The following is a 26,456-nucleotide window of genomic DNA, read 5'->3' as shown; positions in this document are numbered from 1 at the left end:
TTCTGTATTCAACTTTTCAAGTATCTACTGTCCACTATCCAGTGACTCCAATATCAAAGTAAGCCAACTATGGAGCTTTAAATTTGAAAAAAAAAAAAAATATTGGCCACTCTCATATCTTGATGCAGAAGTGCATCTTTTAGACAAATAATGAATTGTCATCGTCTTAATTGACAGTCCATATGGACAATTAATGTTTTCATAAAAGAATTGCCACAGCCCAACCCGACGACATTAACCGCACACATGTCGCACGCATATCTCGTTGGGACAAACAAGTTTTAGAAAACCAAAATGGAAAACTGCACTACACTAAATCCTACATTTGAATGGGGTTCTGTTTGTTTTGCTCTTTATCATGGCATCAGCCATCATATGAACATTGCTATATTACTCTGTCCCCACTATCATAAGGAGGATGATGTCCATAATCATCCACAAAGATCGAAAGCTTAGGCAAATTGACAAAGAATTTTAAGAGCAATTCAAGTGACAAGAGAACTGGCTGGCTTGTTTTACAAAGAATCCAAAAAAAAAAACAAGCACGAATTTATGCAAAACAACAAAAGTCCAATCTAAAAACGGGCAGAGATAAAAACCTCATTTGATCAATAAAAGAAAAAAGAAAAATTATGAACAAATAAGAAAGAAAAAATCATTAAAAATAAACACTTGTCATTTGAATGAAAAGACAGTCAGGCCAACGGCATGCATGCAAATACTGGAGTTGATGGATGGTTGGACTGAACTGACTGACAGAAACTTTAAACATGAGCATATGAACTAAGAGAGCAGTATACAACTCGAAAGAATTTGGATAGGCTTCTGCAAAAGAAATTGTTGAGAAGGGAGAAAGACTTGTAAGAAATAACGCATGTGGAAAGATCTACTAAAAAGCTTCCGAACCAAAACCGCAGTTTCTTTACAAAACAAATATTCTACAAATATATATCTGGGATACAGATATAATTTAATGGCATTTTACTTTTTTATTTATTGACAAGGGATTAATGATACGCTGATAATATGCGTGAATTTTCATTGAAAAATTGTGTTTTCGAGCGAAAAAATTATGAATTATTCCCAAATATAGGGAGTGCTACGAAATATTGGCAGATATGACAGCTACATAATATTTGTTTCACTCCCAGTTCATTATATTCTTTACAAGAACAATCATTTAACCCTGGAACGTCATCCTTATTTTTTGTACACTAACGTCATTTTGAATACTGCCTATTTTAAGACGCTATAATTTGCTTCATGAGCGAAAATGAGAACCAAAATTGAGTTTGTTGGTTGAATTAGTATAACTTAAATTTTAGATTGAAACGCAATTAAGATCGAAAATTAAATTACGCGTCCTCATTTTGACGAAGGATGACTATCTAGTATTAATTGATTTATTTAAAGAGAACAAGTATATATGATCAAATGAGGTAACATTTGCCGATGATTAGATATCTTAAAACCTCTTAAGAATGTTTTCTTAATTGCCCATATGGAGTCTATTTTAGATTAAAACATAAAAACGCCGAAAGTTGGGTCAGCTCGAATCTTGTGTACCCTCAACCGTAAAATACATGCAAAGCTCAAGTTAGGACTGTCAGTCACTATTGAATTACATGCACTGAAAAAAAAGCATCCCCGGTTCCAAAGATTTTGTCTTTACTTTAACAATTTTGGTATTGATTCCGAGCCAAAGAAGTGGAGAATACAAGTAAGGACACTTTTAAGACACAATTCTCTTTTAAATTTCGATTTTTTGTACTTGCTTCTAGGAAGCAAATTTTAATTCTTCGTTTTTTCAGTAGTTTGGATCCCCAATCTGTGATCCGGAAGTAGTGCAAACTTGGATCATCTCCAATGAATTTTACACGGGCTTGTCATAGAACGGAAGTACTCCCTTTTTGAATCCTTTGCATTACTTTAGAAGTTGTGCCCTGGAAGTTAATTTGAATGAAGAAATTTAAGAAGCGAAAAAAAATTTTTTTCATCCATATATTTTATTGCACTATTATTTTCCTATTATCTAATTTTTACAATTTGAAAAACTTTTACGTTCCGACCAGGGGTTGAACCTGGGTTTGCTGCCACCATAACAGAACGCCTTAGCACACTCAGCCACAAACGCCATTGAATATAAAACGTCGAAAGGTCAATTCAAATGTGTGTTATGATCTTAATACGACAGCAAAGAATAAAATTCTAATTGCTTTTCGAGAAGTTCTTTATTAGTATGAACGAAAAAATAAGAAACGCAGGTTCAAATCTCACCAGCGGCAATTTTTTATCAAATATTTTTCTACAAAATTATTTTTTTATGTTAATCGTTTTGATTTTTTATTTTCGGCATATATTTTCGTATAAATATATTTTTTTCCATTACAAATCAACAAAAAAATAAAAATTCTCGTAATTTGCAAAATCTTCTCAAAAGAACTTCCATGGAAGCGAAAAAGTCAAACGGCACAGGTTCAAATCCCAGCGGGGATGAAATTTATTTTATTATTATTATTATTTTTACTTTTTTTTATTAATTTTCTATTTTTTATTAGTTTTCTATTTTTTTTTTAATTAATTGTCCAAAATTTTCACTTAAAATACCCTGATTGCATTCTTTCTAATACTTGTCCAAAAGGACTGCATCGGAAATAGAAACAAATCATTGGGGGATCCCAAGATGCGCTTTAGAAGAAATGTTTGTGCACTTGTCCAAAAGGACTGCATCGGAAGTGGAAAAAATCATTGGGGGATCCCACGATGCGCTTTAGATGAAATGTTTGTGGACTTGACCAAAAGGACTGCATCGGAAGTTGAAGAAACTCGATGGAGGATCCTGGGATGGGCTTTAAAAGAAATGTTTGTGGAACAACTTCCATTTTTTTTTTTTTGCTGGGATGCTACAAAGTCCTTTAAAAAGGATTTAACGACAACTTTATTTTCAAAATTCTGACTCGACTTTCAATAGAAATTGTGCTATGTTTCATGTAAAAAACGTCTTTAAAATAAAGTGTTGAAAAACATGTCCTATTTTTGAACGATTTTTTGCTTTGTAGTCAAGATGCAAAGAGACAACAAATTTAAAGACAATTTCATTAATTTTAAAGAATTTTTATGAATTATTAAAGTCAAGTTGACCTTAGCCCAAAAATTTTTTCTTTCATGTTATGATACCCATTTATAAGAGAAATCATTTAATTATAAGGACAATATGACTTCATTGAAAAGTTTATCGACTTTTGGACAAGAAAAAAAACTTTATAACATATTAGAGAAATTCGTCTTCTAAGCTAAGCAAAATTTGCATTCGTATTTTAAGGACATGACATATATTTTTTTCAGTGTGGGATGGGGTTGCAGTTACCGATGACAAGGTATTACTATTTCTTAACATTATCCTTTCAATTGTAATGTAGTCCATATGGAGTCTACTCTGAACCGATATGGACCAATTTTCTCATGGAAATTCGAAAGAAAAATTTTAACCGAATCGAATGAAATTTGCTCCACCATCAAATCTTGGGAGATCGGTTTATACGGGTGCTACATATAACTATGGACTTCTTTTGTACGGACATATACAAGCATCACGTACCAAATTTTAGCAAGATATCGGACGAAATTTACTACATCAAAAAGCTCCAGATGTCAACTCTAGGGATCGGTTATATATGAGAGCTTTATATATTTATAGACCTATATCGACCATTTTTGGCATGGTTGTTAGAGGGCCTAGTTAAACAGCCCATACCAACTTTAAACCGTATCGGATGAAATTTTCCCTTTCAAAAGGCTCCGAAAAATAAAATATGGGGATCGGTTTATATAAGGCCTCTATATAATAATTGACCTATATGGACCAATGTATGTATACTCACAAATTGTTACACAATTTTTATTTTTTCAATAACAGAAATAATTTTTGTTCCTAAATCACAGTCCATATCGTTGGTATGAAGCACTGTTCTTTTCTGATTTCAAGTTTTTAATAAGACACATTTTGTACTTTCATAGTAAAAATTTAATATAGTAGTACGCGATGCCGAATATCTTTTCGAAATCTTTCATCATTTTTAAAAATATCTAAAATTAAATTTTTTGCATTTCAAAAAATTTTAGTCTCAAAAAAAAAAAAAGGAAAAGAAAAGAAAAATGGCCAAATAAAGGGTTTGTTTCTGTTAAATAAAGCTTCTTTACATCGGCTCGTGAGCATCCAAAACTATGCGCTATAAATTTAATTGTTTGACTGTATGCGTTGCTTTCAGAGAGAAAGATGTCAATGAAGATGCAATTAGCCAGAATATATATACTTTATGGATTCTGAGACCAATATTTCGATGTGTTACAAACAAAATGACAAAATTTGATAGCCCTTACGGTGGAGTGTATAAAAAATAGATTAAATACTCTCTGTAGTGTTTGAGTGTTAATATGGAGGAGTCTATATTAGAGGTGTGCACGTGACACGAAATTGTCGTGACTCACGAAAATTTTCGTGATTCGTGCGTGAGTCACGCTCATGACAACAGCGTGAGTGTGCGTGAGCGTGATTAACAAACCAAAATGTCGTGCGTGAGCGTGAGTCACGAAAATAATATCTTCGTGAGTAACGAATTACACACGAAAATATTCCTGCTCACCAACATAAAACGCTTAAGAGTTAAATTCAATTACAATTTTAGTGATACCTGGGATGTTAAGAGTTTAATAACACTCTCGATTTTAATATTGCTCATGACACTTCGGTAAGGTAAATTAATCATAAAATTATTCGTGAGTCACGATATTTTTCGTGAGTCACGGTATTTTACGTGAGTCACGACGTTTTCGTGCGTGAGTGTGCGTGAGTACAAATTTTCTTTTCGTGAGTGTGCGTGAGTCCTACCAAAAAATATCGTGCGTGAGTATGATTTTTCAGTCGTGATTGTGCGTGAGTAAACTATTACTCACGTGCACACCTCTAGTCTATATATGACTATGTGCGAGATGGTGCCCGGATGATATAGGAGCCAAATATAGTTATGGACCGATATGGAGAAATTTTTGGTTAATGGTTTGGTTAAGGACATATAAATATAAAAATGGAGACCTTAAAATGGTTTTTCTAATAATAATCTAATCGAATACTGTCTATTTTCACTGCATGACCTCACTATAAGTGTACTGGAAGTATAAAACAAAAATTTAAATACAATTTTCATAATTATATTAAACAAACTCGGCCTATCATCTCAATAGCGTGAACCATGCCTAAGGGTATACACGATTCGTATTGGCCGTATTTACTTTGTTTGACTTATGGACATCGTCCGTAGTCCACAATAAACCATCTACTGTTACGAATTTAGGTTGACAGCTTGTATCAACACGTCATTCGCAGAAATTAAATTTCTTCATTCATACAACTTCTGTTGCCTCATGGTGAAGAAGATTCTGGCAGACAGCTTTAAATAAGAAACAATTAACATGTAAAATAAAAACATTTCTCGCTACATTAATGCCACAATAAAACTTATAAAGCAGAAAAACAATTATATGAGAATTGAATGCCACATGAAACGTGCCGAGGAAGTTTAAAATGTAGATCAAGATTTTTTTTGGCATTTGGAAAAAATAAAAGTGTAAAACAAATATAAACGATGACTATCACTGTTGCAGCAAAAAAATTTGAAGGTTAGCAAATAAACTCTCAAGTGTCAAGAGACAATATACAAAAGGATGAGGAAGGCTATGGTTCATTGTTTACAAATTACGCTTTGTAATGCAAACACGAATATGCGAAAAAATGCATTCTACCCAGGAAGTATATTCTTGAGAATATTGATGATGAAGCAGACACAATAAAATGAAACCCTTGGTTGCAAGTGAATTGATGTGATCTCAATTATGCGAAAACATAATATTGAACGACTAATTGAGAGAACATCATGTGAAGCTTCAAGTACATGTACTTGGACGGATACTTATGGTTCGTTAATATTTGTATTGCTGAATATTTATTGTGTGTAATTTTCAATTCTTCTGGTTGAAAGAGGCCCTACACTGAAATAAAATATTGACTTAATAATAAAGATTATTTAATCGATATTTTAGGATACCCTTTTTAATATATACCCTTGTTAATATATATGAAGTCTAATGACGATAAACTATGCAGTATTGAAACCTTTTTCTGTAATGAAAGAAATATTTTAAATGCTGCCGAACAATTAGAGAACAAAGGAACAGCTAATGAAACTGAGTAACATTTGAAAAGTATGGACTGATTTTTATACCCTCCATCATAGGATGGGGGTATATTAACTTTGTCATTCCGTTTGTAACACATCGATATATTGCTCTAAGACCCCATAAAGTATATATATTCTGGGTCGTGGTGAAATTCTGAGTCGATCTGAGCATGTCCGTCCGTCCGTCCGTCCGTCTGTTGAAATCACGCTAACTTCCGAACGAAACAAGCTATCGACTTGAAACTTGGCACAAGTAGTTGTTATCGATGTAGGTCAGATGGTATTGAAAATGGGCCATATAGGTCCACTTTTACGTATAGCCCCCATATAAAGGGACCCTCAGATTTGGCTTGTGGAGCCTCTAACAGAAGCATATTTCATCCGATCCGGCTGAAATTTGGTACATGGTGTTGGTATATGGTCTCTAACAATCATGCAAAAATTGGTCTACATCGGTCCATAATTATATATAGCCCCCATATAGACCGATCCCCAGATTTGGCTTGTGGAGCCTCTAAGAGAAGCATATTTCATCCGATCCGGCTGAAATTTGGTACATGGTGTTGGTATATGGTCTCTAACAATCATGCAAAAATTGGTCCATATCGGTCCATAATTATATATAGCCCCCATATAAACCGATCCCCAGATTTGGCTTGTGGAGCCCCTAAGAGAAGCATATTTCATCCGATCCGGCTGAAATTTGGTACATGGTGTTGGTATATGGTCTCTAACAACCATGCAAAAATTGGTCTACATCGGTCCATAATTATATATAGCCCCCATATAAACCGATCCCCAGATTTGGCTTGCAAAGTCTCCAAGAGAAGCAAATTTCATCCAATCCGGTTGTAATTTGGAACATGGTGTTAGTATATGTTAGAATTGGTCCATATCGGTCCATAATTATATATAGCCCCCATATAAAACGTTCTCCAGATTTGACCTCCGGAGCCTCGTGGAGGAGCAAAAATCATCCGATCCGGTTCAAATTAGGAACGTGGTGTTAGTATATGGTCGCTACCAACCATACCACAATTGGTCCAATCAGACAAAAATTGGTCCATATCGGTTCATAATCATGGTTGCCACTAGAGCCAAAAATAATCTACCAAAATTTTATTTCTATAGAAAATTTTGTCAAAATTTTATTTCTAGAGAAAATTTTGTTAAAATTTTATTCGGTTCATAATAAAATTTTCATCATTGTCAAAATTTTATTTCTATAGAAAACTTTGTCAAAATTTTATTTCTATAGAAAATTTTGTCAAAATTTTATTTCTGTAGAAATTTTTGTGAACATTTTCTTTCTATAGAAAATTTTGTCAATATTTTTATTTCTATAGAAAATTTTGTGAAAATTTTATTTCTATAGAAAATTTTGTTAAAATTTTATTTCTGTAGAAAATTTTGTCAAAATTGTATGTCTACTTTGTCAAACTGAAATATATATACCACGTATGGACTTACATACAATTTAGAAGATGGTGTTAGGAGGTTTTAAGATACCTTGCCATCGGCAAGCGTTACCGCAACTTAAGTAATTCAATTCTGGGTGGCAGTGTTTAGAAGAAGTTTCTACGCAATCCATGATGGAGGGTACATAAGCTTCGGCCTGGCCGAACTTACGGCCGTATATACTTGTTATATTTAAAAATGTATTCGAATTTTTTTATGTCAGCATGAAGTTAATAAATGCTTCTTGTTATTTTTAATGGAAATGTTTTAAAACACCAAAACGTGTTTTTTTAATTTATTCAAAAACTCAAAAATTATGAAATATATTCTAGTAAGATGGATTGTTGTTTATATCCGTATGTAAAGGAGGCTGCTATATATTCATGTTGCTTTCATTCTTAAAGGGTGATACGGTCAAAATTTGGTCAATATAAACTTGACCTATTTCTTTCAATTTTGCATTTAAAAAACTTGAACACCCCTCATTTTGAAGGTGTGTGTGTGCAGAATGTTGCTACTATTTTGATTTACACTCTTCAGTTGTCAAAATGCCGTCCAAGCAAGAAGAGCAGCGTATCAAAATTTTGCTCGCGCATCGCGAAAATCCGAGCTACTCGCACGCAAAGCTGGCAAAATCGCTAAAAGTTGTCAAATCAACCGTTACAAATGTAATTAAAGTTTTGGAGAACGTTTGTCGACAGCCAGGAAGTCTGGATCGGGGGGAAATCGAAAACCGAAAGCCGCTGAGACGACAAAGAGAGTTGCCGGTAGTTTCAAGCGAAACCCTAACCTCTCTCTCCGAGATGCCGCAAATAAGCTGGGTGTATCGTCTACAACCGTGCATCGAGCCAAAAAACGAGCCGGACTATCGACTTACAAGAAGGTAGTGACTCCAAATCGCGATGATAAACAAAATACGACGGCCAAAGCGCGATCCCGGAGGCTGTACACGACGATGCTGACGAAGTTTGACTGCGTGGTAATGGAGGACGAAACCTACGTCAAAGCCGACTACAAGCAGCTTCCGAGACAGGAGTTTTATACGGCAAAAGGAAGGGGAAAGGTAGCAGATATTTTCAATCACATAAAACTGTCAAAGTTCGCAAAGAAATATCTGGTTTGGCAAGCCCTCTGTACCTGTGGCTTGAAAAGCAGCATTTTCATAGCTTCCGGGACTGTCAACCAAGAAAGAGTATTTGAATAAACGTTTGCTGCCTTTCCTGAAGAAACACGGTTGTTCCGTACTGTTTTGGCCGGATTTGGCATCTTGCCATTACGGTAAAAAGGCCATGGAGTGGTACGCCGCCAACAACGTGCAGGTGGTTCCCAAGGACAAGAACCCTCCCAACACGCCAGAGCTCCGCCCAATTGAGAAATACTGGGCAATTGTCAAGCGGAACCTAAAGAAGACAAAAAAAAAACTGCTAAGGACGAGCAGCAGTTCAAGGCAAACTGGCTTTCTGCGGCGAAGAAGGTGAACAAGGTGGCTGTACAAAATCTGATGGCAGGTGTCAAGCGTGAGGCCCGCACGCAAAAAAATAATTCTTTCCTCCCAAACGAAATTTTAGACAAACAAAGTTCGTTTCTCATTTGCTTTTCGCTGTAAGGAAGTGTATTTGGAAGAAAAGTATATACATTTTGAGATAAACGTTTATTCTTTTCCAGGATGTAAAAACAATTTCATAAAGACAAACTCTAAAAAAGCATTGTTTTCTTGCTAATTGCATTTTCCCTCACACCTTTCTAACATCCACGAGGTTTTTTAGTTCTTAACACTTTTTCCTGTAATACCAACAATGTAGAAGAAATTGTACGATTTTATAAATTTTTAAAATTTTTTTTATCTTTCGCCTGGACGGAGAATCGAACCGCGGACCATGCACTTTGTAAGCCAACACACTAACCGATGAGCTATGTACCTGTTATGGTCATCAATAGATAAATATCCATATAAGTTATATTTATATAGCATAGCTTGCGGCGCCCACGAACCGAATAAACAAAGTTTAATTAACAGAAACAAACATTTAGCTTGGCACCGTGGAGCAGTGGTTGCTACGTCCGACTTGCATGCCAAGGGTTTTTTTTTTTACATATATTCCAGATATGTTCGGAATATTCCGATAAAATGTTCAACATTACATTGTAGTATATTAAATTTTGAACTGTAAAATGTGTCTTATTAAAGACCTCAAGTCAGAAAAGAACAGTGTTTGATATAAACGAAATGGACTGTGTTGTTGTTTCAAAAATAACTTTTTTTATTGAAAAAATAAAAATTTTGTAACAAACGAATTTTTTTGGTGATAAAAGTTTAAAATTTTCGAAGCAATTCAAAAAACTCTAACAAAAGAAAAACGTTTTCGGTACACGTTTTCCAAACGTGTTTTTTCTTTGCTTGCGGCAATTCGGATTTGGAAAAGCGAAAGCCTAACTGAATATTTTTCCTGAATTTTATACTAATTGAACTTGAAAAAGAAATTTAATTTGATTTTTTAAATAAACGATTTCACCGATTTACACGCGTTTTCCCTTGACCAAATTTTGACCGTATCACCCTTTACATGTTGTGATTAAATTGCTTATTTATTATCCTATCAGTAATGATTTTTTTCTATTTCTATGGTATTATGGAATGGTAAATATGTTGTCCAAAATGGTTGGGAAGACAGATGTTTCACATACTCATAAATTCCCTTTATTACACGATCTAATCATTCTATTTATTAGACTGAATTGGTGAAGCTTTCTTCTATTTGTAGAGAACGCACTTTAAAAAATCCAACACTTCCAAAAAAAGAAATTATTACAAATATTTGTGTATTTTTTTGTGCTTACCTTTGTTCTGTAGAGAGGATTGCTAAAATCCCAATCTGGCGCCACAAATAAATATCCACATTTTGAAACTTTCCGAGAAGCCTAAAAAGAAGAAAAAAAAAAACAAACAAGAAAAATAATTAGTAAAATTCAAGTAAACAATAAATAAAAATAAAAATAAAATAATTGGCAATCTTAATACAACATCCTAACTCACAGCAGCCAATAGAGGAAATATACCCTCAAGATATCCGACTAACATCTCTAGACTTTTCCACATGCAATAAATCACCTTTTCATTTTCCATAATCTATGAGACCATGAGGTCTAGATTGTACCCAAAAAGGACCATAAAAAAATATATTAAACAGAGCAAATACAACCAGTAGCTACTATATTTCCATTGTTTGGTGTTAGAGTGCTACTTGCTGTTGCTTCTGTATTCCTGAATGGCAGTTGCAGCTTCGCTTGCAATAATAGCCTCAAATTATTCAAAGTAGTCTGCAACGTAAATTATATTTAATGGAGGAATTATTTTAAATGAATTTCTCATCGTATTTTTGGAATACAACGTGGGCATGAACGCAAGGGCACCCATAATACAATCTGGGCTTAATTCGAGCAATGACTTACTATGGAAACTGAGTGGAAAAATTGCAAAGTAAATAATTTACACCACCACTAATGCCATAGGCAAGGGGATTTTTCCGATTGAATGATTTTCTTATTTAGCTTATTTGTTTTATAAAAACAAATGAGGTGCATCGGAAATTTAAAAAAATATATATTACTTTTCAGAGGCATATTTAAAGTTAATTTGGTGTACAATCGCGATCAGAGTAATATTTTGGATGTTTTACACGCAAAAAAAAAAATTCTTTCCTCCCAAACGAAATTTTAGACAAACAAAGGTCGTTTCTCATTTGCTTTTCGTTGAAAGGAAGTGTATTTGGAAGAAAAGTATATACTTTTTGTAATAAACGTTTATTCTTTTCCAGGATGTAAAAACAATTTCATAAAGACTACCTCAAAAAAATTTTTTTCTAGCTAAATGCATTTTCCCTCACATCTTTCTCACTTCCACGAAGTTTTTTAGTTATTAGCACCTTTTTCAGTAATACAAACAATGTAGAAGAAATTATAGATTTTATAAATTTTAATATTTTTTTTTTACCTTTCGCCTGGACGGAGAATCGAACCGCGGACCATGCAATTTGTAAGCCAACACACTATCCATTGAGCTATGTAGCCGTTATTGTCATCAATAGACAATTACCCATATAAGTTATATTTACATAGCATAGTTTGCGGCGCCCACGAGCCGATTAAACAAAGTTTATTTAACAGAAAAATACATTTAGTTGGGCACCGTGGAGCAGTGGTTGCTACGTCCGACTTACGTCGTCGTTGGTCCGATCCCTGCTTCGACCAAAGTTCAAAACTTAGAGAGTTAGAGTTTGGTGTCGTTTTCGAATGTCCTCTTTGGGCATAGGTTGTCAAAAGATTAATTCTACATTAATGATCACAAAAGTTGGACATAAACTTTTCCAGGCGGACAAAAAAATGTGTTATTCATATATTTTTCTTTAAGAAACTACAGTGAAAAAAATTCCGTAGTTAAACTAACGCTAAATTAAACTTATTTTTATTGCAAAAAAATTATTTATTTGTAGTTACATTTTATTATTTTTTGCGAAAATTTGAACAGCATAATGGAATCTTCCTTTTTTAAGTATGTCTCAAATAGTTTATGAACTAAATGTGGGTCCGTGACCGTACACATAAGTTTAATATGAGCTAACGTAAAAGCAAATTTTCGTACGATTCCAGAAAATAGTAAGAATGAACTATAGTATGGGTAAAATGGTAATAATTTAGCGCCAATGAGTTTGTTCTTTACTTTTAGTTCATGTTTCCTTTAAAAAAGTACACCAGAACATTAAAATTTCCAGCTTTTGACAATGTTTTGTAGAAATCTCAAAATCTCATAAAATGTTCGAGACATACAGTCAGCAAAAAAATGAGAGAGAGAGAGAGAGAGAGAGAGAATGAGTGCAAATAGTCGTTGCTGTAAAACTAAATGTGTTTTGGTATGACCTGGTGTCTTAAAGTGGGTTCTTCTCAAAAACTTGAATGTGCTCAAATCTAAACATTGAATTTGCACCTGTGATGATACACAGAAAAAAATCCATAGTTAAACTAACGCTAAATTTAACTTATTTTTACTGCAATACAATTATTTGCTAGTAGTTACGCGTATATTTTATTAATTTCTTCGAAATTTTCCATATCTTAATGAAATCTTACTTGTTTAGGTATGTCCCAACATTTTATGAACTAACATAAACGTGGGTATAAAGTTCAATGAACGTTCACATAAATTCAATATGAACTAAAGCAGAAGAACATTTTCGTACGATTACCAAAAATAGTAAGAATGAACTACCATATGGTTAAAATGGTCATGATTTGGCGCCAATGATTTTCTTCATTACTTTTAAACTGCAGTTAAAAAGTACAACGCTTTGTGGAAATCTCCAAATTGTACTCCACAATTTAGTTCATTTTTCGCGCGAGTTAGTTCATTCTTCGTTTAAAGCAGTTTACTTTTTTGGTTGGAACAAAAATCGTATCGACACGTTGTACACGAGAGTGGACATTCAAGACTCAGCTGGTGATGCTCATACCACCAAAAAAAATGGAAGTCGTTCTAAAGGCACAACTTTAAAAGTTCTTCCAAAAATGTCCTTCCAAAGATGTTCTTTATTTTAATTAACAGGTTGGCTGATAAGTCCCCGGTCTGACATATAGATGGCGTCGCTAGTATTAAATGCATATTATTTTTATATAGTACCAACCTTCAAATGATTCGTGTCAAAATTTGACGTCTGTAAGTCAATTAGTTTGTGAGATAGAGCGTCTATTGTGAAGCAACTATTGTTATTGTGAAAAAAATGGGAAAAAATGAAATTTCGTGTTTTGATAAAATACTGTTTTCTGAAAGGAAAAAATACGGTGGAAGCAAAAACTTGGCTTGATAATGAGTTTCCGGACTCTGCCCCAGGGAAATCAACAATAATTGATTGGTATGCAAAATTCAAGCGTGGTGAAATGAGCACGGAGGACGGTGTACTGCGTTCACCCGAAACGGTGGTTACCGACGAAAACATCAAAAAAATCCACAAAATGATTTTGAATGACCGTAAAATGAAGTTGATCGAGATAGCAGAGGCCTTAAAGATATCAAAGGAACGTGTTGGTCATATCATTCATCAATATTTGGATATGCGGAAGCTCTGTGCAAAATGGGTGTCGAGCGAGCTCACATTTGACCAAAAACAACAATGATTCTGAGCGGTGTTTGCAGCTGTTAACTCGTAATACACCCGAGTTTTTCCGACGATATGTGACAATGGATGAAACATGGCTCCATCACTACACTCCTGAGTCCAATCGACAGTCGGCTGAGTGGACAGCGACCGGTCTCCGAAGCGTGGAAAGACTCAAAAGTCCGCTGGAAAAGTAATGGACTCTGTTTTTTGGGATGCGCATGGAATAATTTTTATCGATTATCTTGAGAAGGGAAAAACCATCAACAGTGACTATTATATGGCGTTATTGGAGCGTTTGAAGGTCGAAATCGCGGCAAAACGGCCCCTATGAAGAAGAAAAAAGTGTTTTTCCACCAAGACAACGCACCGTGCCACAAGTCATTGAGAACGATGGCAAAAATTCATGAAGTGGGCTTCGAATTGATTCCCCACCCACCGTATTCTCCAGATCTGGCCCCCAGCGACTTTTTCTTGTTTTCAGACCTCAAAATTCATAAGATCAGACGTTTCAGACAAGCGTTAGAACGCATTAAAAATCATAAAGAAATTATTAAAAATATTTATTTGGCAAAATTTCACCAAATTTTTTAATTCACATCCAAAACACTGAAATCGAATCACACCTTAAGAAGTAATGCAACGGCTGTTGAAATGGTGGACATACGTCCTATGACAAGTCCATGTGAAATTGATTGCTCCTGCGCAAATTTTGCACCAATTCCGGATCCAAAAAGAACATTTTCACTACTTTTTTGGCGACGCTTTTTTTGCTGGGATATTTAGCAATGCGTTACTAAGGATCTATCTCATTTAAATTCAGACGTATTTATTACCGTGAAATCCAAATTCTTTAAGCGTTCAAATCCAAATTTTCGTTTTGATTTGGGAGTAGTGTTCCAATTGTCTGTAAGGATAAACTAACGTGAACTACCGTTTATATATTAATTTATGAACTTAAAGAAAGTTGAAAAAGATATCAAATGTGTCTCGAGAGTATCACGATAATTTTTATATACAAATAGAATCAAAAAAAGTACAAAGGTGTCAACTTTATCAACCCTGATTTGCACATTAAATTGTGTAATCGGTGACAGAAAAGAAAGAGAGCAGACATGTAGGGGAACTATTGTGTTTGTGTGTGGATATGTGTTTCTTTTTCTAAATCGGCACTATTTTATCCTTCTTGTTCATTAAAACAAATTGGAATTTCTAAAGAGTGATTCATAATTTTTGAAAAAAAAATCAAAGAAAAAATTAAATAGCGGAAATCATTAAAGATCTCCGGAGTATATTTTTCTCTAAAATATTTGATTGGATTGACCAATGTAGCCACCGTGGTAAAATGATTAACATAGCGATATTTCTGAGTGTTTTAGAGCTTCTCAAAGGGAGGTTCTCTGTCATTGAGCTAATCATAGAATCGGGCAGTACTCATTGATAAGAGAGAAGTTTACCACAATGGCAATGGACGGAATACTCTAAATTAGCCTCAAAATGTTGAAGCAATGTATTTTACATGGTGTGGGGTCATAGGGTGGATGTTATCTTTTTAAGCATCTATCTGCTTTGATAACTTATTACACTTTTCTGAGTTTAGGCTTTTTCAGTATTTCGGATTTCATTTAGAAAAATTAGAAAAACCTTAAAAACAATATAACATTTTCTTAATTTTTCAATTTCAAGCTGTATATAAAGACGGTTTGAACAATACTGACATACTTGTTATTCAAAATAACATTTGTACAGAGAAATGAATCACAAGGGATTCTTTTCAATTATTTTGTGGACATTTTAAGTAAAAATCACAAACTTTAAATTTTTTAGGAACAAAGCAAAAGAGTTTTATCCTCATCCCCTCAAAGAACTGAAATGAGAATTAAGACAAAAAAAAATTTTGGATGCACACTAAAAATATAAACTGTACGATTGTTTTTTTGCTGGGATTTGGTGGCTCAATTTATACACCCCTGTTGAATCAATTCGCGAAGTGATACAGTTAAAAAAACAGGAGAATATTCAAATTTGCTTTGCTTTAATTTTGGTTACTCTCTTATTGTTGACCAACTTTCTTACACCCAGAAAAAAGTGCCTTCGAAACTAAAGGAAAAAATTTTCATCAATATAGTTTATCCATTTTATTTCCATTAAGGTAAATTTTTGTGAAAAATAATAAAATTTACTCGTTTCAGTAAAAAAATCTTAAACTGTAAGCAGTTAGGAATAGTTCATTAACTGGAATAAGGCATGGAATTTTACTCATACTATTTTCTTCGCTGGGTATAAGAATTTACTACTGAAAAAGAAAATTTTATTCACCGATAACAAAGCATTCGTAAAAATAAACAAAAACTGAACTAAAACCAAGTTTCCTCAAAATTAGTAAAATTTCTTATAAAATGATAATTGCGACTTCCTTTATAATAGAAAGTTTTTCATACATACGAACAACACTTGGCATAGAAAAATATTTTAGTTCATTCGTACTAAGAAGTATGCAATCCTTTCAAAACTTAAGGAAACACACTTGTTAGAATATAGGAAATTTTCCTAAATTTCTATTGTCTACCTGTAATCGATACCTGTCATCGTAATCGATGTGTTTGCGCGTGGGTGTAATCGATATATTTGCGCGTCGGTTGTTTTTTTAGTTGGAATCGCGTTGTTTTGGTATACGGAGAGATTGTTAAAAAATAATATGGTAAAATAATATAATAAATAACAAATAAAATATATAAAATATTTGTTATTTTAAATTAGTGAGAAAAATTTTCGTTTTTTTAAATAAATCTATCAATGTTCGTGATAGTGTATAAAGAAAGAAAACACCAGCAGAATAACAACCCTTTCATTTGTCTTCATTTTGGAATCTTCAATTATCAGGTAATATTCAGTGACGCTAACCTTTTGCAACAAAAATGTTTTATGATTTTTTATATTTGTAGGTATTGAAATTGTAAAAGGAGGACAAAATCGTTAGGCAGCAACTTATTAAAAGTGAAAAGTACAAGAAGAAGAAAAAGTGCGTTTTACAGTTGATAATATCACACGGAAATTGGAAATAGTGGAATAATAAACTAATATTTCAAAGAGATTCGATGCTGTTGATTCTTAATAAATATATTCAATATATTAATAAAACATGTCTTTTATTGAAGATAAAATTGCTTATAGAAATAAATAAAATTGTATTTAAAAACGAAGGTAAGCAGTTCTAATTATGAAGTAAAAGTTTTACCACAAATGTGTAAGATTTGTCGAAATGAATGAAAAAAATTCAATAAAATCATTCCATATATGAATTCAAATTAGTTAAATTTTTTCATTCTGTAGTATAGTGGTATATAAATATAGGAAAATGTTAACTAATATATGGAATGCATTATTCCTAATTTCTACGAAAATCACATCGTCTTTGGCGCTATACGAAGTTCAACTTTCTTCACAATGAGTTCATTTTAACTTAAAGAAGGGGTCACTTTTTTCTGGGTGTAGCGGCCTTAACAATTAATATATCAAATTCCATAAACAATTTATAAAGATTTACATTCTTCACAAAGATAAAATTAATTCTTCTCCTTAATTTTCCAAAACAACGGCTTGCAATATGCGTCATCTACTTAAAGCATATTAGTTAAGTCCAAGCCGCCTTATTAACAGCTATCCATTAAATGTCTTAAGTACCCCGAAGCCAATCTAAAGCAATTTATCAAGGAAAATGAGTCACCTGAACCAGGGAGACATTTCCTTGCCAAAAACAAGTCACACTTTAACTGCATATCAAAAAAGGTTATAATGGCTTAAACGTGTTGCAAATCGTGTTATGGATTTTGTATTTTTAGTTTAACTATACGTGGTTTGGTTTGGTTTTTCTCCCTAGTGGTGGTTTAAGCTTGGCGGCTTTTTTATAAAATGTGTCTTAAACGATTTTACCATTTTGGACAAAATCGTTATAATCTTAGTCCAGACAAACCACAGAGGAGTATAGCAAATGGACAATTACCCACAAAAAATAAAACAAGAAACCCAAGAAACAATAATAAACAATTTTTGTGTTAATAAGCTATAAGATCTACGAATAAAAATTGGGGGTAGAAACGACAATGAGTTAATAATAGAAAAACACATTACCAAGAAAAACGTTTGGCTTATTGAGGTAACGACTTTTAAAGTCTGTTTTTATTTGATTCCATAAAAAAACGAATGCTCTCAGTTGTTGTAGTTGCTTTTAATTGTGGTTCAAATGGCTTTTTATCTTAGTTCAAAAATAATTTTTTTTTTATCAATTAATTAAGTTCACACTATTATCTATGACCAAAAGAGGGCCAACCATAAAACTTGCAAAGCCCCCCAAAAAAAAACACGTAATGAAATGGGATCAGCAATGACCAAAAATAATTGGAAACCATGTTGATTGCCATTACAGTTTTCATTTTCGTGCAATGCATCTACAAAAGGACCATAGCTATGGGCATTATAAGGCGCGTGTAAACAATTTTTGGAAATTTATTCCTATGTAGTCTCATGACCAATAACTACCATTGCATGTGTCACATAAATCTAAGCAAAAAACAAATATTTGAGAGGGCAATAAATGTTTATGGAACATGGAAATTATGAAATCGAATTCCACAGCCATTAACCACATTCTGTATGGAATATTTAATGAATAAATTCTATCCAATTAAGGCTGTAATTTTACAGAAAATTTCAACAAACCATGATAAACAGTTTCTGAAAATTGCGAAAAAAAACTATTGCCAAAAGTATTGCTAAAATATCAAGATTGGTAAAACAAGCGCCATTTTTGGCGCCATTCGATTAGTTATGTATGGGTTTGGGATGATAAATTCTTAAGCACCTTTAGATGAATTGTAGACTGTCAATCATAGTTGATATGTGAACATTTTAAAGAAGAAAATCAGCAAAAAAAAATTAATACGATTTGGTTTATCAATTCAGTTCATGCCCTACTTCTAATTAGAATTCCACAATGTGGTGAGAATATTTAAGAGAAGAGTAGGTAGTTATCAGCAGAATTAACTTTTGGTTATACGTTTACAGAAACTTTGTTTATTTTGTTTATACCTTCCACCACAAGATGGGGTATACTAAATTTGTCATTCTGTTTGTAACACATCGAAAGCTCATCAGACCTCATAAAGTATATATATTCTGGGTCTTTAATTTATATATTTTTATACCCTCCACCATAGAATGGGGGTGTATATTAACTTTGTCATTCCGTTTGTAACACATCGAAATATTGCTCTAAGACCCCATTAAGTATATATATTCTGGGTCGTGGTGAAATTCTGAGTCGATCTAAGCATATCCGTCCGTCCGTCTGTTGAAATCACGCTAACTTCCGAACGAAACAAGCTATCGACTTGAAACTTGGCACAAGTAGTTGTTATTGATGTAGGTCGGATGGTATAGCAAATGGGCCATATCGGACCACTTTTACGTATAGCCCCCATATAAACCGACGCTCAGATTTTACTTGCGGAGCCTCTTGGAGGAGCAAAATTCATCCCATCCGTTTAATTTGGTACATGGTGTTAGCATATGGTCTCTCACAAACATGCAAAAAATGGTCCAAATCGGTCCATAATTATATATAGCCCCCATATAAACCAATCCCCCGATTTGGCTTGCGGAGCCTCTAAGAGAAGCAAATTTCATGCGACCCGGCTGAAATTTGGTACATGGTGTAAGTATATGGTCGCTAACAACTATGCAGAAATTGGTCCACATCGGTCCATAATTATATATAGCCCCCATATAAACCGATCCCCAGATTTGGCTTGTGGAGCCTCATGGACAGAGAATGAAGCCGACCCATTTTTGTCGGCGGCTGACACTAAATTTTTGACTCCGGCGGCGGCGGCGGCGGCTTGACGGGTAAGTCGATATAAATTTGGCTGCGGACAATTATCCATTATAAAATCAATTTGAAGTTATTCGAATGGTAATGAGATTAGTTGTACAACCAATATAACAAACAATTTTACTTTTCATTCAAATTTTCTGAGCTACATTTCTGCAAAATTATTATAGCAGCTTGAAAGTGATTGATTGCGTTCAAAATTTTGGTAAATATAAGACAATTATATAGAAATTTTTCTGATTTAAATTGATATTTTTGATTAATTGGCGGCTAAGTTTGAGTCGAGATGAGTCGACAAATTCGGCGGCGGCGTCGACTGCCAAAAAATGGTCGGCGGCAACTGAAATCGGCGGCGCGACTCGGCGGCTTCATTCTCTGCTCATGGATGAGCAAAATTCATCCGATGCGGTTAAAATTTGGTACGCGGTGTTAGTATATGGTCTCTAATAACCATGCAAAAATTGGTCCATACCGGTCTTAACTATATATAACCCCATTTAAACCGATCCCCAGATTTGACCTCCGGAGCCTCATGGATGAGCAAAATTCATCCGACCCGGGTGAAATTTAGGTTTTAGGTTAGGTGGCAGCCTGATATATCAGGCTCACTTAGATCATTCAGTCCATTGTGATACCACATTGGTGAACTTCTCTCTTATCACTGAGTGTTGCCCGATTCCATGTTAAGCTCAATGTCAAGGGCATCCTTTTTATAGCCGAGTCCGAACGGCGTTCCACATTGCAGTGAAACCACTTAAAGACGCTTTGAAACTCTCAGAAATGTCACCAGAATTACTGAGGTGGGATAATCCACCGCTGAAAAACTATTTGGTGTTAGGTCGGAGCAGGAATCGAATCCACGACCTTGTGTATGCAAGGCGGGCATGCTAACCATTGCACCACGGTGGTTGAAATTTAGTACGTGGTGAAATTTGGTACATTGCGCTAGTATATGGCCTATCACAATGGACTGAATAGTCTAAGTGAGCCTGAAATTTAATCGGGCTGCCACTTTAACCTAGTATATGGCCGCTAACAACCATGCCAAAATTGGTCAATATCGGTCTATAGTTATATATGGCCGATCCCCAAAAATAATCTACCAACATTTTATTTCTATAGAAAATTTTGTCAAAATTTTAATATTATAGAAAATTTCGTCAAAATTTTATTACTATAGAAAATTTTGTCAAAATTTTATTACTATACAAAATTGTGTCAAGATTTTATTTCTATAGAAAATTTTGCCAAAATTTTATTTCTATAGAAAATTTTGTCAAAATTTTATTTCTATAGAAAATTTTGTCAACATTTTATTTCTATAGAAAATTTTGTCAAAATTTTATTTCTATAGAAAATTTTTTCAAACTGAATTATTTACGTATTTAATCGGCCTTTTTTTGTTTAATATATACCTCGTATGGACTAACTTACAATTGAGAAAACGGTGTTAAGAAGTTTTACGATACCTTGCCATTGGCAAGTGTTACCGCAACCCAAGTAATTAGATTGTGGATGACAGTCTTTAGTAAAAGTTTCTATGCAATCCACGATGGAGGGAAAAAATTTTTGTCCTTGATCCACATGGTCCGGTGCTTAATTCTGAAGACTATAGAAAAATATTACTAAGTATTTTCCACCTTGATTCATTGGATGCAGCCTCAAAACATAGATTTCCTGATGAAAATTCTCCAGCGTTTTCATTATTTTGCTATTCTATAGATGGATCAGGAAATTTGGAAACAAGGTCTACCATGCGAGAAAGTCTAAGCATTTCCTTGTCACAAGCATGTAAAATATAAATAATTCATTTTTATTTTTAATTTCATCTGACAATAGAAGCTTATATTTAAAGAAAAGTATAATTTGACAAAAAAAAATTATAGAAGTAGCCTAAAACTTACACCTTATAAACCTTGCCCAGCCTTGGCCGAATTCCTGGATACACCCATGAAAATGGACATACCTGACTTTTAGGTATAACCGCAATATAAATCAGACATCAGATTTGACTTCCGAAGTCTCTTGGAAGAGCAAATTTTTTGCCCTGCGATTGAAATTTGGTAACAAGTGTCCTGTAACAATTAAGCAAAAATTGGTCGATATCGGTACATAATTGTATATAACCCATATGCCCATATTTGAATTCCGAAACTTCTTGAGCGATCAAGTTGAAATTTGGTACGTAAGGTTACTATAAACCCATAACAAGTCGGCCCATAATTATATGAGAACCTCATATAATTCGACCCATAAAGATTTGGGTCGGTCCATGAAGGCTCATTGAGGAACTAATTTAATACGACCCTGTTGAAATTTGGGCCTTTAATTTGGTAGGCAAACACTTTGAAGTATAATACTTTACCCTCCCAGCAAAAGCGTAGCCAAAATAGTAGTGAACATTTTCTTTTTGGGTCCGGAAGCGATGCAAAAGCTTGCCTGAAACGTTTAACCTCGAATATTTTCAAAAATTCGCAATTTTTCTAGAATAGATTTAAAATTTTTTAGGCAAAACTTATAAATAATTTGCACCATTTTATTAGCTTACTGTTTTAAACCTATTTGAAACAAAACAAAAAAGTTAAAATTACCCATTAAAAATATAAAAAATTAAATTAAAAAAACATCCTGTGTAGTTTTGAAGGACATTTTTAAAAGTGCATCTCAAATTGTGCGTGTAGAACAAGTACCATATTTTTTAGAACAACATAGACTCCATATGCTCCCAGAGAAGGACTATAAGCACATCCTAGAGCAAAATGTTATTTTTGGACGGTATTTAATTTTTGCATGATTATTAGAAAGCATCACGTACAAAACTTCAAACGGATCATATGAAATTTACAGACAGATATCGCTAGATCTATTAAAAATTTGCCACGACCCAATATATGGATACAGAATTTGTCATTGTTTTACAAACAAAGAAACTTTTCATTAAAAGTACGAAATATTTCGTTCTTTTTACGAAAAAAAGTTCTTCCAAAATTTTTCGTAGTTTGTAATAAGAAACAACTTCGTACATTTTATGAAAAAATTGCATACTTTTTATGAAACATTTTCTTTCCTTTTTTTTGTACTTTTTATGAACATTTTCTATACTTTTTATGAAAATGTTAGGTATTTTTAATTAAACAATTTCGTACTTTTTATGAAAAACCTTCGTACTTTTTGTGAACAATGTTCGAACTTTTCGAAAAAATGTATATAGTCCAAAGTTCATTTGGTTGTAGTAACACGTTTGCAAAATGTTACCACTACTTTGCACCTTACGTTTTTGAATAACTTTTAGTTTGGTTGATTCACTTTTATGCATAGCATGATGTCACCCAAATGAGAAGTAACATAGACATGCATTACAAAATTTAATAAAGTAATACGCTCAAGCACATTATCAACAACAACTTTATGTTGTGAACGGAAATTTCACAACTTCAATGAAACTTCTTTGTTATTGCAAAGATAATGTTTCATACTTTTTATGATGAAATTTTAACGCAGAATCTTTCCTAAAATATTCAAAAATTCGTAAGAGATTTTTCAGAAAAGTCATTAAATTTGTAAAGTTTCGTTTCGTATAATTTTCTTCGTACAATTTAAAAAGAAATGAAAATTTCGTTGTTTTAATAAAGAACTCACGAAGAATAGTTACTGAAGAATTCTTCGTAAAATTAACGAAGGGAATTCTTTCGGTGTAGTTTCTGAGACCAATATTTCGATGTGTTACAAAGGGAGTAACAAAGTTTGAGTAACTCCCTATCCTTGGTGGAGCGTATAATAAGGGCCGCTACATCACATTCGCCTCTAAATGACAAATTCGATTCAAAAAAAAATATGTATATATTTTGTCGTCGCGATTGGTCTATTTATGTTTAATCGAGTTTGAATCAATCATGAAATTGTTGTTATCACCGATATCGACTTAAAAATCAATTGACCCCATTAAAATTTAAATGGATTCAATTCATTTGTCGTATTAATTGTTGTTTTGATTAAAGCAATAATTAAATCAATTATTTTTTTAATTGTATATCGGTTCTAATTCAATTAAGACATTAATTGAAAAAAAATATTGTCAGATGAGGAGAGGTCACCAATATCGTACTCGTATGCTTGCGAATAATGTAATGCCATAACGAACAAACATTATAAACTTTCTTAGATCGAATTCGTCATGTCTATTATAATAATGTTTGCAATACAAATATCTCTCCAACAATTAAAAGGTCAATAACAAGATAATTGAGATCTCATAGAGTCGCTTCCACCATACAATAACACCTTCTTAATTACTAGTGTTAAAAATCTTTAATAGGTTCTTGAGATAATATCAAAATCATTCATATTATTTTGAAACTTATTTCCTAAAAAAATTAAAATAAATTAATTACAAAAAAATTAATTATAAATCATACACCCTCAAAAAAAATCGCTTCTTTAACATATGTTCCAAACATATTTTGCAGGAAGCACATATATTATTGGATACTGCCGAAACATTAATATGTTTGTTTTATGTGAACATATTATATGTTTGGAAGCATTTTGAGCCCAAAAATATTATATGCTTGGAAGAATTTTTCCCAAAGACGATTGTGCTCATTCCCTAACATACTCGTTATTTTCACTTCCACGAAATATTTTAATTCTTGGCACCTTTTCCTGTAATACAAATAATGTTGAAGAAATTATTCACTTTTATAATTTTTTTAAAATTTACCTTTCGCCTGCACGGAGAATCGAACCGAGTACCATACAGTTTGTAAGCCAACACACTATCCACTGGGCTACGTAGCTGTCATGGTCACCAGCAGATAATTATCGTTATAAGTTACATTTATATAGCATAGTTTGCAGCGCCCACGAGCCCATGCAAACATAACATTATTTAACAGAAACATACATTTGTTTGCCACGTGGAGCAGTGGTTAGCATGTCTGCCTTGCATGCAAAGGGTCGTGGGTTCAATCCCTGCTCCGACCGAAATTTTTTTTTTTTTTTTTTAATTTACACATTTATATTTATACTATATAAAATTTTTATAATGAAACTTCGAAATGTGGGTTATTAAAGATTTATAGTCATTAACAGTGCTTGATATAAACGAAATTGACTGATTTTTGGATAAAATATTATTTTTTTATTGCAAAAATAACAATTTTGTAACAAAAAACTGTTTTTGGTACAAAACTTTAAAATTTGGAAGGAATTCAAAAACTAACAAAAGAAGAACGTGGAGTCGAGTATAAACATACATAAATAATTTTATAATATAAACATAAATTTATTTAGGCGTGAACAGTTTTTTACTAGCATTTAACACCATCGCTCTAAAATGCCTTTTATTTTTCTTTAATAATTCATTTTAAAGAAAATAAACTTTTTAAATTGTTTTAGCTGCAAAACTCGAACTTAATGCCCGCTTTTATATTTGAAGGTGTCCGTCAACTCCTCTTGGACTACTTATTAATAAAGAGGAACTAAACTTTGTTTTTATACATTTTACTGTGTAATTTTTAACTATTTCCTCCTTATTTCATTTTACTGTCCCAACTCTAAAAAGAGTATAGTGCCCTTTCGTTATTTTTATGAAGACCCCTGATTTCTTTTAATGAACCAAGAAAAAAATTGTGCCCATAATGCCAAAATGATAAACAAAACACATGTCCACACATACATAAAATGCTGCTCTCAAGGCGAAAACACAGGCTTTTTTCAAATGTCTATTCTCTTGGTTCCGAATGTCCATTCTCTTTATTCAAATTAAATAATATTTAGACTTAAGCATATCAAATTTTGGCCTTATCATAAAACAGTTTTCCGAAACAACATACCAGCGGTTTCACAGAAATTGTTCTCTTTTGATTCTTTCGCTGTGTTATGTTGATACCTTTCGTCAACTCTCCCTGTTTCCATTTCTTTCTCTATACTCTCTCTGTCGCTTTGGATAAAATATCACAACATATGTATGTTTAGTCGAAATTTGTAAATTTATATATGTTTGCATTCACACATATGATTTTTATGAAACATTTATGCCCCAAACATAATATATTCTAACATATTAACTTAGATGTCCCAAACATTTAGTGTTAGTTTAGGAACATTACATGTTTGCACTTAAATATATTGTGTTTTAAAATTGTGCCCGAAACACACTTTGTTTATATCGGAACATATGAAAAACCTATTTTTCTAAGAGTGTAGAGTCGCTTCCACCATACAATAACACCTTCTTAATTACTAGTGTTCAAAATCTTTAATAGGTTCTTCAGATAATATCAAAATCACTCATATTATTTTGAAACTTATGTTATTTCCTAAAAAATTAAAATAAATTAATTATAAAAAGATAAAAATAAGACATTATTTATTATTATTTATCTAACTCCAATTCTTATATATGAATTTAATATAGAATAGAATTTAATATAGAATTTAATAAGAAAAGATAGTATAAGAAAATTTTATGGCTCTGTGGGATACTAAGTTTTATCAACTATTACTTACGGGCTTGATTATCACCAACGGCTGAGAGTTGATAATTTGATTTTGTGAAAGCATGTTAAAAAGTTACAGAGAAAAACAAAACACAAAAGAGAGAAAGAAATGAAGAAGAGACACATAGAAGAAAACTTCGTTAATGGTTAATTATTTTTAACAATCTTACATACACTTTAACAACAATGCAACGTTTAAATAGATCTATTAAATAAATGACACGCAAAT

At 33.0% G+C, this 26,456-nt stretch overlaps 1 protein-coding gene across 6 annotated transcripts in view; it reads right to left on the bottom strand.

Moving 5' to 3' along the window:
- Positions 1 to 26,456, bottom strand: part of osp (myosin phosphatase Rho interacting protein outspread) — a 470,128-nt gene that overhangs the window by 217,435 nt on the left and 226,237 nt on the right. For all 6 annotated transcript variants that reach the window (XM_075295119.1, XM_075295116.1, XM_075295120.1 and 3 more), the window contains exon 3: positions 10,530 to 10,610. In XM_075295119.1, coding sequence (XP_075151234.1) covers positions 10,530 to 10,610 — 81 coding nt within the window. The remainder of the gene's footprint in view (positions 1 to 10,529; positions 10,611 to 26,456) is intronic.

The sequence above is a fragment of the Haematobia irritans genome, chromosome 2, assembly GCF_050003625.1.
Source record: "Haematobia irritans isolate KBUSLIRL chromosome 2, ASM5000362v1, whole genome shotgun sequence".
In the NCBI taxonomy this organism is placed as follows: domain Eukaryota; kingdom Metazoa; phylum Arthropoda; class Insecta; order Diptera; family Muscidae; genus Haematobia; species Haematobia irritans.
The sequence above is the reverse complement of the archived record's forward strand: the minus strand, read 5'-3'. Positions and strand labels throughout refer to the sequence as shown.